A 12,737-nucleotide genomic window follows, 5' to 3' on the forward strand; every position below is an offset into this window, starting at 1 on the left:
CTATCAATCCGAGTTGCCTCCGGTATAGGACTCCGCATATCGCGTCTAACGATGGCAGAAAATGGTCCATTCTGACCTAAAATCACGCAATATGTTGGAGGTTGCAACGAACATGTCAACCCCCCTCGTTAAACCCGGGAGTCTGGCGTCGCTTATCGTTGCGGAACGGCATCCATGCCGGTGGCTTTCCACCTCTAGATTCCTTCATCAAGCCAGTCTAACGAGACAGGGCTTAACGCGACGAACGCGACGAGGAGAATATGCAGGCTACAATAACGCTTTGTAATCATGCGATAAGAGGTCTTGTATCTCGCCATCCTGCACCGTCTTGCGTGCTCCACCCCCGAAGATATAGAATCGAGCAGGGTAAATAATTCCGACAGACCGGTACCGAAACATGGAAAGAGTGCCAGGTTCTGTATATTAGACAGAGAAAGCTTGGCGCAGTTATCCGTTTATAAAAAACTTGTGAATCGCCTCGTTTTCCCAGGGGCGTCCTTATACACCTGACCCCAAACAACCGATTATTTGACAGCCGGTCTAACCGTGGCCATGTCAACCTTGCGCACATCCAAACAGGAGGACAAAGCCTTGAAGGGCCTCGAATCACCCCCAGTCGAGGCAGCGCCCAATTTGTCGAAGCGGCCGTGGGACCGGATCCCCTTCTTCCGATCCACGCTCTTCCAGATCCTCGTCGTCGGCATCTGCGCCTTCTGTGCTCCGGGAATATGGAGCGCCATGAACGGCCTCGGCGTCGGCGGCTCGCAGAGTCCGGACCTGGTCAACGCCGCCAACGCGCTGCTGTACGCGTTCATGACGGCGACGTGCTTTGCAGGACCGTGGCTGACGAACGTCATCGGCTTCCGATGGACCCTCGCGCTGGGCTCTCTCGGCTACCCGCTGTACGCCGCGGGGCTGTACACCAACAACCGGTTCGGCAACATCTGGTTCGTCTACGTCGGCGCCGTGGCCTGCGGCATCAGCGCGGGCTTCTTCTGGAGCGTCGAGGGCGCCATCTCGACGGGCTACCCGGAGCAGCACAAGCGCGGCCGGTACATCGCCACGTGGTTCACATTCCGCAACTTCGGTAACATCATCGGGGGAGCCATCTCGCTCGGCCTCAACCACAGCGTCGCCCACAAGGGAAAAGTCGGCTACCAGACCTACCTCGGCTTCATCGCCATCCAGTGTCTCGGCCTCTTCTTCGGCCTCCTCCTGTCCAACCCGGAGAAGGTCCGCCGCGACGACGGCACCCGCATCGAGGCACCGAGGGGCATCGACTGGCGCACCGAGCTGCGCGAGATGTGGCGCCTCGCCACGAGCCGGTCCATCCTTCTGCTGATCCCGCTGTTCTGGTATTTTGGCTGGATGCAGGCGTACCCAGGCACCTACTTGGCGACGTATTTCACGGTGCGGTCCCGCGCCCTCGGAAGCTTCATGTCTGCCATCGTCGGCACCCTGGCAACCTGGCTGAGCGGCATGCTGGTTGACCTCCCCTGGGTCAAGAGCCGGCAGAGGCGCGCCGTAGTTACGTTTATCCTTATCGCCGCACTCAATAGTGCCACGTGGATATGGGCCGTCATCATCCAGAACGAGTACCGCCACACGCTGCCTGTGCTGGACTGGGCGGATCAGCGGACGTTTGGGCGAGGTTTTGGACTGTACATGTTCGAGCGGATTAGCCTCGGAACCGTGGAGAACTACATCTACTGGTGCATCGGAAACCTGTCCGACTCACCTGGGGACCAGATCCGGTACAGCTCGCTACTCAGGGGTATTGAGACGGCAGGCGTTGCGGTCGGGTTTGGCGTCCAGGCCGTTCCCACGGCGCTGATTATCACGGCGAGCATCAACATGGCTCTTTGGTTCATCGCGCTGCCGTTTAGCTACTACGCTACGGTGCAGGTCGTGCGAAAGTTTAACGAGATTGAGGAGAAGAGCAGAGGGGAAGCAGTACATGAGATTTCGAGTTGAAACGGAACAGCCGGGCCGCGATCTAGCTCCTGTTGGCACATTTTGTCAACCGCTTTCTTGTGCATCACTGATTGGGAGAATCCTTGTCAGAGTCTAGGGTATTACCTATAGTCCTTCTAGATAACTTTTATTGGACACATGTCTTGCCAGTTTGTGTGAATTCTGTTATCTTTGAATTCCCCACTGTGGCCTGTGGGCTTTGGATGTTAGGACAAAGTAGGATGACAAGAGAGGGCGCCACCAGACCGGAAGGGATTCGCTTACCGTGGCAATGCTGTGGAACCAAGCATCGGGACATGTGTACATACCTACCTAACTGCATTATCTAGTGTGTCTCTTCCAGGCAAGTATCGGCTGCCATTGCCTTAATGTCCTCGGCGAGAGCCAGGTGGAGGTCGGCGAAAAAGAGCAGGCCTCTTAGTTGTCGTACGTTTATAACCGAATCGTACAGAAATGGAATGGAAGAAGGAAAATCCAAGTGCGGGGTTGTTGTCAACGGTCTTCTGACAGTTCTTGAGCACCCGAGGTCCCGCGTTTCTTCAATCCTCTCTCGGTTATGTGAGGAGACTTCATTTCACTGCCATTGTAATTAGACCCAGCTTTGGTTCTTGAGTGGGTCAACTGGCGGACGTCTCCGACCCATAATTCTTGATACAGAGCCTGGCCACTAACAGGGGGTGAGGCGGACTGATGTTGGAGAAGGCAACTCACGCGATATGCAACATAATAATGTATGCCGGCCTACAGATGCTTTAGCCCGCTGATAGCGACTGCTGAAGTGGTGGGCATTTGCGGCTCTGCGAGGAGGACTTGAAATACCTACAAAGCGGAATGAGGTACCTTGGCTGCCATTGGCTCTCAAACTGACCTCATTGGTGCTCAGACCGAGAGCTGCAGATCTCATTGGTTCAAACGTCCTTACCACGTGACCTTTGCTTGACCGTCAGCGAAACTGAGAGCTCCCTTGGTGACCGCCTCGCTCTGAACAATCCGAGACCCTTTTCGGCCCTGGGCAACCATAGGTTTAGAACATGAATCAGTTAGCATTGGGTTTAGCACCGCTGAGGGTAAGTTTGTCTATGAGGGGCCACAGTTTGTCCGGCTACTAGGTACGGAGTGACGTACCAGCCTATTTCCTATGGCGCCCAACTTTTCCTCAGCCGATGAAATAATTGCCGACAACAGGGGACCGGCAGACAGACAGGTCGAAAAGCGCACGCACAAGAAGCAGAAGGGCCCGCATCTCCCAATGATAGAGGGCAAGGAGGACCAGATTAGATCCCCTTTCCTCCCGAGGACCCGGCGCGTACGCGACCCGGGAACAGTCCATCAGACCACAGCTTCGGCCCCCCTCCCCAGGTCCTCAACACCCTTGCCCCTTGGCTCTCCCTTCTCTCAGCCATCGAGCCAGCTCGCCAATCAGCCTACCACAGATCGTCCCGTCCCCACCGCAGCCGCCGTCCCTGTCCCGGCTTCTCCGCAGCCTGGTCAGTGGCTGACGGACGCTGTCATCGTCCACACTCTGCAGTTTGTCGCTGCTCTGCGCCCAGTCCACTTCACCGTCGCCGAGCCCCTGCTTGTCACCACGGACAAGGTGGTCCCACCCGAGTACTGGCAGAAGCTACACCAGGTCCTCGGACAGAACACCTCCATTCTCGTCCCTCTCAATATCCCGCGAGCTCATTGGTGCCTAGCCCATTTCAGGGTCGGCTCGCGTGGTCTCGTCGGCGAGATTTTTGACTCTTGGCCAAACTCACAGTACGCGTCAGAGGCAGCTGCCCTTGCTCACAGGTTTGCCGATGGTTTGGGTACTTCTGCGGCTCGCGGAAGTGTTTGGCGCACCAAGTCCAGCGCTCCGACAGAGGATAGCAGCGGCCCAGCAGTCGGCCACCGAGGATCCAGTAGCAGCACAACTCCCCAGGCTGTGGAATCCACATACACACGGCCTTGGACTCCCAAGCAGTCCGATTCATACGAATGCGGTGTCGCCATTATCGCCATCTCCTTCTACCTTGCTGCCAAGATTGAGCTTCCTGCCCAGATCAACCTTGCTATGTGGCGCGATGTTATCGGCCTCGTCGTCCAGCGACTCCTCGATAAGACTCTGGTCAAGGATGTCATCAACTCGAATCCTAAAGACTTCCCCTTTCTACATGTTGTTAAGGACCTCGGCGCCCATGATGACGCCACCGCCTTCAGCGTGAAGAAGCCCGCCTTCCTTGCAGACAATTCGTCCAGCTCGCGAATCTCCTTCCTGGACTAAACCGACCTATACCATGAGATGGGACGCGATATCCAGTCGCAATGCAAAGCCATGTCCCGCCGATCTGGCCAACTACAAGAGGCGAGCTATGACGTCTGGCAGATCCACGAGGTTCTGAACAGCCTCCAACGCTCTTTGTCTGACAAGCCTACCCCTCTCAGCCCTAATGACGGCGAGCTTGACATCCTCAAGGCAGAGGCTAGCCGGTTTGCCACCTTTGCTGCCGCAGCCGAGGACAGCGTCTTCATCAATGCTGCCAACAACATCACACAGATGGGCGCCCTACTGGCCACCCGCGTTGAGGCCTCTGTCTTTGCCCAACGCCTCGTCACGTGGCTCCTTGGCATGCTTCGCCACAACATTAAGCACCTTGAGGAGTGCGCTGACCGCATTGACACCGTCGTCGCCACCGTCAACTCCAAGGGGATCTAGGAGTCATGTCGCTCCCTCGTCTCAGCGCTGGGGATTGGGCTAGATTTGGTGGGAGACTCGGGTGCATGTTACAGAGAGGAGAATGGGCCACATGTGGTGAAGGAGGAACCGTTGGCGTGCAATATGCACCGGCTGCATGGAGAGAGAGGCTGTTATCTCCGTCATGGGTGTGTGTTGATGTATTAATTTCTAATCTTACCGTTCTGACCCGGTTGGAACTCTTTGCCTCCTACTCCAGTGATTTTACATTGCTTGCATCCTCCACATGAAAATTACACCAATTATGGTTGCAGTTAGTTAGTCGCAATCCACTCAGCCTCTTCCATTACAAAGGCAATTGCCAATTTGGGGATCGAGTAAAGTGAGGTAAAAAGAAGAGCTCCACTCGGTATACGGCCGTTTTCCCCTTCATGTACAGCCTTTTTTAATTTCAGCCACAACGTCCTCCAGAAGTCCATCAAACATCACCACTCCTTGTGCCAGCGACAGGAAGTTTGAAAATTGAAGCGCCCTAGGTAGCTAGCTAGGGCAAGAGGTCAAATCTGCTTGGGCGGCAAGGCAGGTATTGCCTCCTATACTTCCCTCTGCCAATACTTCCCTCTGCCAATACTTCCTGCCTCTGCCCATACTGCCTCTGCCCATACTGCCTCTGCCCATACTGCCTCTGCCTATATGAAGCTTCTTTAACATTGCCCTGCCAACTGCAAAGTCCTTATTAGCCAGCCTTGCTTCACCATCGTCATCATCGTTATTATCATTGTCGTCGTCGTTTGTCTTGGAGCTACACACGCTGAAGGTTGCTGGCAGAATTTCATGGGGCCTGTCTCAGCTGTAGCTCTACCAATTAGATTACTGGATTTCGTGCACGGATCATAATGGACGTAGTGTACATGGAGTGGAAAACGGCCGTACACTGAGTGGAGCTCAAAAAGAAACACATCAAGGCAACAGGAGAATAGACTTGACAGGCAGTAGAGGCACTAGGCAAGGGCAATGACAATGGGCAGCAATATAGAGTTGTTGGTGGGCAGTGTAGACAAGCAGTGCCATGGGGGCAACATTGCAACATATCTTGCCACAGACAGCGGGAGAAATGAACCAGGGGAGAGCTTTAGCCAGCGGCTGCCAGGTAGAATGGTGGAAAACGACAGAAATGTCTTGATAAGCAACTTGTAAAGCTTGTGTCTCCCGCAGTTCTGTTGACGCCAATGCTGTCATCTGGGGTATTCCTTAATATAATTACAATTTTTAAAAACTGCTACTTCCAGATAGCCAATGCTGTCGAAGAAAAACAAACACAAAGAACAAGATCTTCAGCAGAAAAGAAAAAGAGAGGTTAAGAGGCTCCCATATCAACCTGCTGTCCTCCCAAGGCGTCCCCATGCTTCTAGCTAGGGTGCTTGACGTTGTCCTCGGGATTATGTTGTTCTGGTTCTTCTTCGCTTCCCGGCTCCACTTCCTCGGCCCAGCGCCGCCACTGGCCGTATTGGTTCTCCTCCCAGCCCGAGAAGCCCGGCCGAACACCAACACCATCGCCATCATCATCATCGTCCCTCAACCAGTCGTCTGTCGGCTCAGCAGCGCCGCAGATAGCAGCGACGCGAAGGAGATCCCACGAGAGCTCCAAGAGCTCAAAGCTCGGGACATGGTCTGGGTTTTCTGCCCTGATGACAAAGGTCTGGCCAGTCTCAAGTGGCAGACCGCTGATGCGGCAGTACAATGCTTGGCCCCAGGCCTGGTTGTCCAAGAGGCCTGCCCGTGACATAACATCGTCAAAAGTGTTGCGTTGGCGCCATTTGTTGAGGGCTATGTGAGGCTTGAAATTGTTTCCTTTGAGCCAGTGAAACTGGACAGTGACCGAGTTGGTTTCCCTGCGCAGTGGCTTAAGCGCCAGCATTGCATTGTCGAACCACCAATGTAGTTGACGGTTGAGGCAGATTAGGTTTTGCGGTGACTCGGTGATAACCTCATCTTCAAACAACTTGGACCATATGGCGGCCTTCTCCTCGCCCCAAAACATGCGAAGCATATCCTTAAGGGCGAGAAAGTTCTGCTTGTCGGTGGTCGAATGTGGGAAAATATGCGCCGCTTCAGCATTCTGCGTCCCAGTGAGGACACATTGGTTGCTGTCTCGAATTTTGCACTGGATTCAAAATAGATATATGGTTTGTTGGCGGCAGGGAGGTGACTGGTAATTACTTACATGGTTGGGACCTTTGCGCTTTCGGCTCGAGGCCTTGGAGTCCTTGGAAACAGGACTGAGGCTTGGCAGCTGGCTTGAAGATGCCAGGTGAGGCAATACTTCCATCGCCGACGAAGTGTTGCCTGTTGGATCCTCTCTCGGCCTCTTCTTGGGAGTCTCGGGTGGCGGAGGGGGGGGGCGCTCGGAAATGGTTGGAATGATGGCGGACAAGGCGGGAATGCTTGGCTTGGCTCTTGACGCTCCATTGGAGCCACGTCGCCTTTTGGAAGGGCCTTCTCCAATCGACGAGGCATCGGTGGCACCAAGGTTCTGGGAGGTCAGCACTGACCCTCGTGGCGGAGGCCCGCCCTTGACAACAACTGTAAACAGGAAGAAGGTTAATTAGTAGATAGATTCCAACAAAAGGGTGGCTGCTGTGTTGCAAAGGACATACAAGCCCTGATCGCACTAATAGCTGTCGTATCCAGCATCGTAAAGATACTGTAATTGGCGCTACCCTCATCACGCCTCATTTTGTCAAGATGGTACTGCAGCTTGTCGATCGGGGCAACCATGACAATGCCCAGTGATATCGCCCTCAGCTCGGCGGAATCGTCTCTCAATTTCAACAACCTCTGCAGCTCAAGAAAGATACCGCGTCTTGTCTCAAGGTCCGTTATATAATCCAGGACTGGTTCCTTGTTCATACCGTCATCGTCCGCAAACATTGCGTCGAGAGCACTCGGCCACTTGCCGTATAGGTCGAGGAATCGCGAGATTTTGGCCGCGCCTTTTCGGGTAGCCGGGGGTTGGTCGGATTCTTCTTCTGGATTGGATAGTTCCATGGTGGTTTAATTGTATACAAGTATCATTAGCCAATGTCTTCTCTGGCTGGGACGGGCTGGGGGAGAGGGGCAAGATGGGGACCAATTATCTCTTTGCTGGAGATGATGGGCTGCCTGGTCACTCTAGTAAACCGTGAGGGAACAATCGAGAGGAAGCGGCACGTCGATGGAGACGGAATAACGATTGCTAATCTTTAACGAACGAGTGAGATGATGCGGAAACGCGGTCTGACGCGGGGTGGTGAGGAAAAAGAAGTTGGTGGCTGCGAGGGAGAAGAGAAAAGAAATCAGTCTTCTGCCACCTCCCATCATGCTACCTAGGTACCTAAGGTACCTAGGTACCTACCTATCATTCTACCCCGCCGGATGAACCACGGTCCGAGAGAAGCTACCTACCTAGGTACCTATGACGTCTATCCAGTGTATATGTAGGTACGCGTATCCGTGCTCATTTTAGCGCGCTTTTTGGTACCTGGTAGGGGGAAACCTTTTGCTCCAGACTGCGTAGGTACCCTAGGTACCGAAGGTAGCCAACGGGACCCGCTTGGGATTCGCGTTAAATGTAGGAAGAATAGAGCTTTGGGAGCGATTTCTTAGTCCACGTATATGTAATCCGTACAGCAGGTACCTACCTACCTACCTAACCTAAAGTCTCTAGTGTAATATCCATGTTCTTGTTCAGTCGCTGTGGAGAGCGGCTATTCCCGTACAATACTCTTACCTCTTTTAGATAGTGCGCCTAAGCATCGCCACGCTACCTATGTTATCGATCTTGTTGCCCAGTCACGAAGAGATCGGGACCTCTGAAACAGATGCATTCAAGGGTATTCGTCGAGGGCTCGGGACTCTCGACATCCACCAGACAAGCGCGTTTGGGATGCAATTGTATGTCATGTAATTGCACTTTAACTATGCTGAAGCTTGGCTGGGAGGTTCCATACAGGCGAAGGTACCTACTTGGGGGTCTGTGAGGCTTTCATTCGTAAGACACTCTCGTAAGACCTCCCACAGGGAGGGGTACAGGAGGTACATGTATCTTAGGTACCTACCTGCCTGCCTACAGTACCTAGCCTACCAAGACAGGTACCTAGGTGGTAGGTATATTTTCCCCGTCACTTCGGTTTCCATTTGCATCACCTAACCAGAATGGCGCGGGGATGGTCCAGAATTCGGTCCTCTCAATCAATCATCTCGACTATCGCGCGGCCTTTTTTAATTCTCATCTTCGCGCATATAACTCCACACCTCTCCATCAATCGACTTCGCAGCCTCAATGAGCGCCGGTGCGGAGGCTAGAACGACTCCCTCGAACTCCGCCAGCAAGGTATTTCCATAGTTCACTTCCATTCCATCTATCAACGATGCAGCTGCTGACTCGCATAACAGTTCCGAGCATTTTCCTCTCGCCACATTCTTCTCCGCATTTTCAGGTAGGTAAGCCAAGGTATAGCCAGGAAATATCCATTCTCTAGGCTCCTACGGCTCCCACCAAGGTAATTATGTACTGTACCAGCTCCTGTCGTCGCTCACCTGAATCTTTGAAGAACTCGAGGCATTTCCATTTTCGGCTTCCATTTGGCCTCAATTGATGCGCTCCTGCCTAACTCTCGGTCAACATCCATGCCATCACCCAACTTCTTGTCAAGTCCTCGGTCAATCTTGCCTCAGACGGGCCTTGACTAAATCGCTCTGTCCAATCTTCGGACTCTTTCGGCATTCAACATGCTCATCACCAGATTTGCTATCACCCTCCCACCTCCCACGCCCCTTTGATGTTGGATCACCTGCTAATAACGTACCTGCCTGCTCTTCTAGATCGAGCACTCGGCTTGTCCTGTCTCACCTTCCCCGACCTGCTCCGACTCTCGACTTGCCCCGACCTGCCTGACCTACCTCATCCTTCTCTGCCCACGCGACAATCCGCAGTCTTCACAAAAACACACGTGGGGAAGCTGAAGAATACACACAAGGATACCCGAGAACACGCGAGAACAAGCCCTGAGAACGGATAAGAATGCACAAGAATACACAAGAATACACATACACCTGGATAACAGAGAGGAAGAGCTAGGAATACACGCATATCTGGCAATAACTACCCACCCGAAGGTTAGTTCTTGCCTGCCACAAGACAGGCTGGACGGCACCTATCAGGCACATCGTCCAAGAGGGAGAGATCATGCCGAGGGCCGCGCAGGTATCGGCCTCGCAAGAATCCGCTGCAGAGCCTCTCATCCAAGCGTTTGACCGGCTGATGCCTCCCAAGACACCGAGCTATCTTCGTCGGCATCGAAACAAGATGGCCAGATGCCTCGTGTAGCCGAAGTCAAGAGCCGCAGCCACCCCAACAAAAAAAAAAAAAAAAAAAAAAAAAACCAAAAAAAAACCAAAAAAAAACCAAGATGCCGACTTAGGTAGGTACACAGGGCCCGACGGCGGGGACGAGACGTTCCGCACGTCGTGGGTCGTACAAGGTGAGTCATACAAGGCAAATCTACGGCGCAGGGCTACCGCACGAGGTGAGTCTACGGGGCAGGGCTGCGGAGAAGGCTTGCGGCAGCAGCGGAGACCTCTGTCCTGCAACGAGTGGTAGGTACCCAGCAGTCTCTTGGGCCTGCCGTCAATTTTGTCCAGTTTGCCGACTGCATTCATTCCCTCCCTCCCCTCTCACTCCCCATCCCTCATAACCTGCCCATCCTCCTTGCCCACAGCGGAGATGCGGAGAGGCAAGGGTTTGTCACGGCAACCACAAGAAGCACCGCAAGCCGTCTAAATTCCATTGGCCCCGGCAGCCTGCCCGACATTCTTCAACAATCCGCCGCCACCACCATTGCCTGTTGCGGAGTCCCTGAACCCATCAAGAGCCCGCCAGTCCTCGCCACCAACTCTGTCGGAGGCCACTCCACAGTCCTCCCCTAACTAAATCATCTTCTCATCTGTACCGCCTACGTTCTCGATCCGAACAACCTCTAGCCTCGCAGCCATGCTCCACCTCAACGCCTCGGTTTCGGCTTCGGCTTCGACTCTGACCTTCCAAACCCCGCCACAGTTCCACCTCAGCACTCTTGCCGAACTCGACCTGACCGCCGAGCTGCGCCAACCGACCGACCTCGATAACCTACGCTTGATGCGCGTTGGGGACCCTCTCGACAGGTTTCGGTCAATCCAGCGGGCTGTCGTCGATGGGGCCCTCTTTGTCTCAGTGAGTCAAGCCGGAGGGATTGCAGATTTGGGCACGTATAGATGGCGGACTTCCCTAAAGCATTGTTGGTCGAAATTGGTATGTATGGCCCCCCTGTGCGCCCATCCACCCGTCTCTCCGTTCCACCGCCCTGCGGCCTTCCTCTTTAACGCCACGGCCAGGCCAAAGCCGTGACCGTGGGAGACGTCCACTAAGCCTGGAACGCCTCCATGGGTGAGATCTGAAGTCTTCTGCTTTGGCGGGGAACGGGATGCTTGCATGCTGGAGGGAGCGATCTCGAATGAATCGGTGGCGGCCCGAATCGATGTCGACCAACTTCAGAGAGACATGCCGAGCTCTACATAACCCAGCTAGATTTGCGGACCGGCCTGTTCGCCTGGTGCTCCCAAGGGTAAGAAATGGATGCATAGGAAACACAATCCCCCCTCTCCTCAAGTCTACTTCCCAAGCACGCTCTTGACAACCATCCCATCCTATCCCATTCACAAGGCCTGTCCCCCGAAGCTCCTGTTCTGCGCCTTTTGCCTTGTCGTCGTCGTCGTCGTGGACAGGAAGGAGCTGTCGAGTACCACCAGCTGGGTACCCGCAGCAGAACTTGGTACTTGTGACGAACCCCACCCTCGGGCACGCTAACATGCTCATCGATGCCGCCGCCATCGAGCATTCCTTGCAGGGCCACATCAGGGCCGTCACTGACATAATCTTTGCTGCCTATCACCCTAAGGAAGGCCGGAATCGCAAGGATGCGATCAAGATAAGCTGCTGGTTTGAGTTGATAGCGAGCTTGATGGATGTACTTGAACTGGGCTGCTGCTGGAGCAACCAGGCATGGATCTGGAACATGTGAAGGTTAGTCCCATTGCTGTGTACAAAGTGTATGCCATGGCTAATAATGCTAGTAACCTTGAAATGCCTTTGATATGCCTTGTGGACAGGATCTATTTTGTATTAGGTTTGTCTTGGATCTCCATGGAGAATCCCTGTGGAAGAGCTAGCTGGGCCACTCCCATGCTACCTCGCCGAGTTCCATCTTTATCTCCACCCCCACGTCGTGGCAGCACTGGGCATAACGGCGACTGACTGTACCTTCTTAATCTCCACACCTTGCTCACAGATCCGCGTTGTTCCTCCCTCCACACCCCTCGGCCTTGTCAAGCTGCGTTTTGGCTTGTCTTGACCATTCGTGGGCGCCACCCCTGCAGAACTCTCTAGGCGCAAGCTGGGTTTGTTGGATGTCTCAGCCGACATCAGGTGCCACCTTTCTTCGATACCGCCCCCTTTCAGCATCAGCAATACGACGGGGGTATGGTTCGGGTGCGGCGGGAGCCTCGGCATCCATCACGGACGGCAAGCGCGTCATTTCCGTGATGGTGGACGGAGGCTTCTGGCACAACGGACTGACATCTGGCATCGGCAAGGCTGTCTTCAATCAAGACGATTTGGTCACCTTGATCGTTAACAACGGCTATTCGGCCGCTACGGGAGGCCATGATTATCCTCTCGTCGCTTGCCGACAATCGCTTCCGCAGCACAAGGAATTCGACTGAAAAGGCGCTCCGCGGTGTAGGCGCCACTTGGGGCAGAAGCATTACGCGCACCTATGATCCGAAACGCGCGACACCCTGCGCACGGCGTTGACATCGCCTGAGAGAGGGCCCAAGGTGATCGGGGCGCAGCCAGAATGCATGTTGAACAAGCAGCGACGGGAACCGGGCGCCCCCCCCCCCCCCCCCCCCCGCCCCCCCCCCCCCCCCCCCCCCCCGCCCGCGGGCGCGGCCGCGCGGCGGGGGGCCGGAGGTAGGGAAGGGAAGGAGGGGTAAAGGGAACGCACTAGATAGA

The 12,737-nt window shown here is 54.5% G+C and overlaps 4 protein-coding genes across 4 annotated transcripts; 3 read left to right on the top strand and 1 right to left on the bottom strand.

Moving 5' to 3' along the window:
• Nucleotides 1–428: 428 nt before the first annotated feature.
• QBC33DRAFT_593310 (MFS general substrate transporter) lies at nt 429–1,974 on the top strand (the record flags this gene model as incomplete). The annotated part of the gene is made up of 1 exon (XM_060431722.1): nt 429–1,974. The coding sequence occupies exon 1, from the start codon at nt 553–555 to the stop codon at nt 1,972–1,974; it is 1,422 nt and encodes a 473-aa protein (XP_060281461.1). The 5' UTR covers nt 429–552.
• Nucleotides 1,975–2,964: 990 nt separating this feature from the next.
• On the top strand, nt 2,965–4,320 carry QBC33DRAFT_175504 (uncharacterized protein). Its single transcript, XM_060422387.1, has one exon. The coding sequence runs from the start codon at nt 3,113–3,115 to the stop codon at nt 4,235–4,237; it is 1,125 nt and encodes a 374-aa protein (XP_060281462.1). The 5' UTR covers nt 2,965–3,112; the 3' UTR covers nt 4,238–4,320.
• Nucleotides 4,321–5,756: 1,436 nt separating this feature from the next.
• QBC33DRAFT_571807 (uncharacterized protein) lies at nt 5,757–7,993 on the bottom strand. The gene is made up of 3 exons (XM_060430622.1): nt 7,306–7,993; nt 6,873–7,231; nt 5,757–6,812 (listed from the first exon to the last, which is right to left on the bottom strand). The coding sequence occupies exons 1-3, from the start codon at nt 7,694–7,696 to the stop codon at nt 6,057–6,059; spliced, it is 1,506 nt and encodes a 501-aa protein (XP_060281463.1). The 5' UTR covers nt 7,697–7,993; the 3' UTR covers nt 5,757–6,056.
• Nucleotides 7,994–10,324: 2,331 nt separating this feature from the next.
• On the top strand, nt 10,325–12,445 carry QBC33DRAFT_621450 (uncharacterized protein; the record flags this gene model as incomplete). The annotated part of the gene is made up of 5 exons (XM_060432805.1): nt 10,325–10,898; nt 10,959–10,976; nt 11,249–11,289; nt 11,725–11,747; nt 12,183–12,445. Exons 1-5 carry the CDS (start codon nt 10,680–10,682, stop codon nt 12,443–12,445), a joined length of 564 nt encoding a protein of 187 aa, XP_060281464.1. The 5' UTR covers nt 10,325–10,679.
• Between the last annotated feature and the right edge of the window lie 292 nt (nt 12,446–12,737).

Source organism: Phialemonium atrogriseum, assembly GCF_030411735.1.
Source record: "Phialemonium atrogriseum strain 8032-3 unplaced genomic scaffold QBC33scaffold_20, whole genome shotgun sequence".
Taxonomy (NCBI): Eukaryota; Fungi; Ascomycota; class Sordariomycetes; order Cephalothecales; family Cephalothecaceae; genus Phialemonium; species Phialemonium atrogriseum.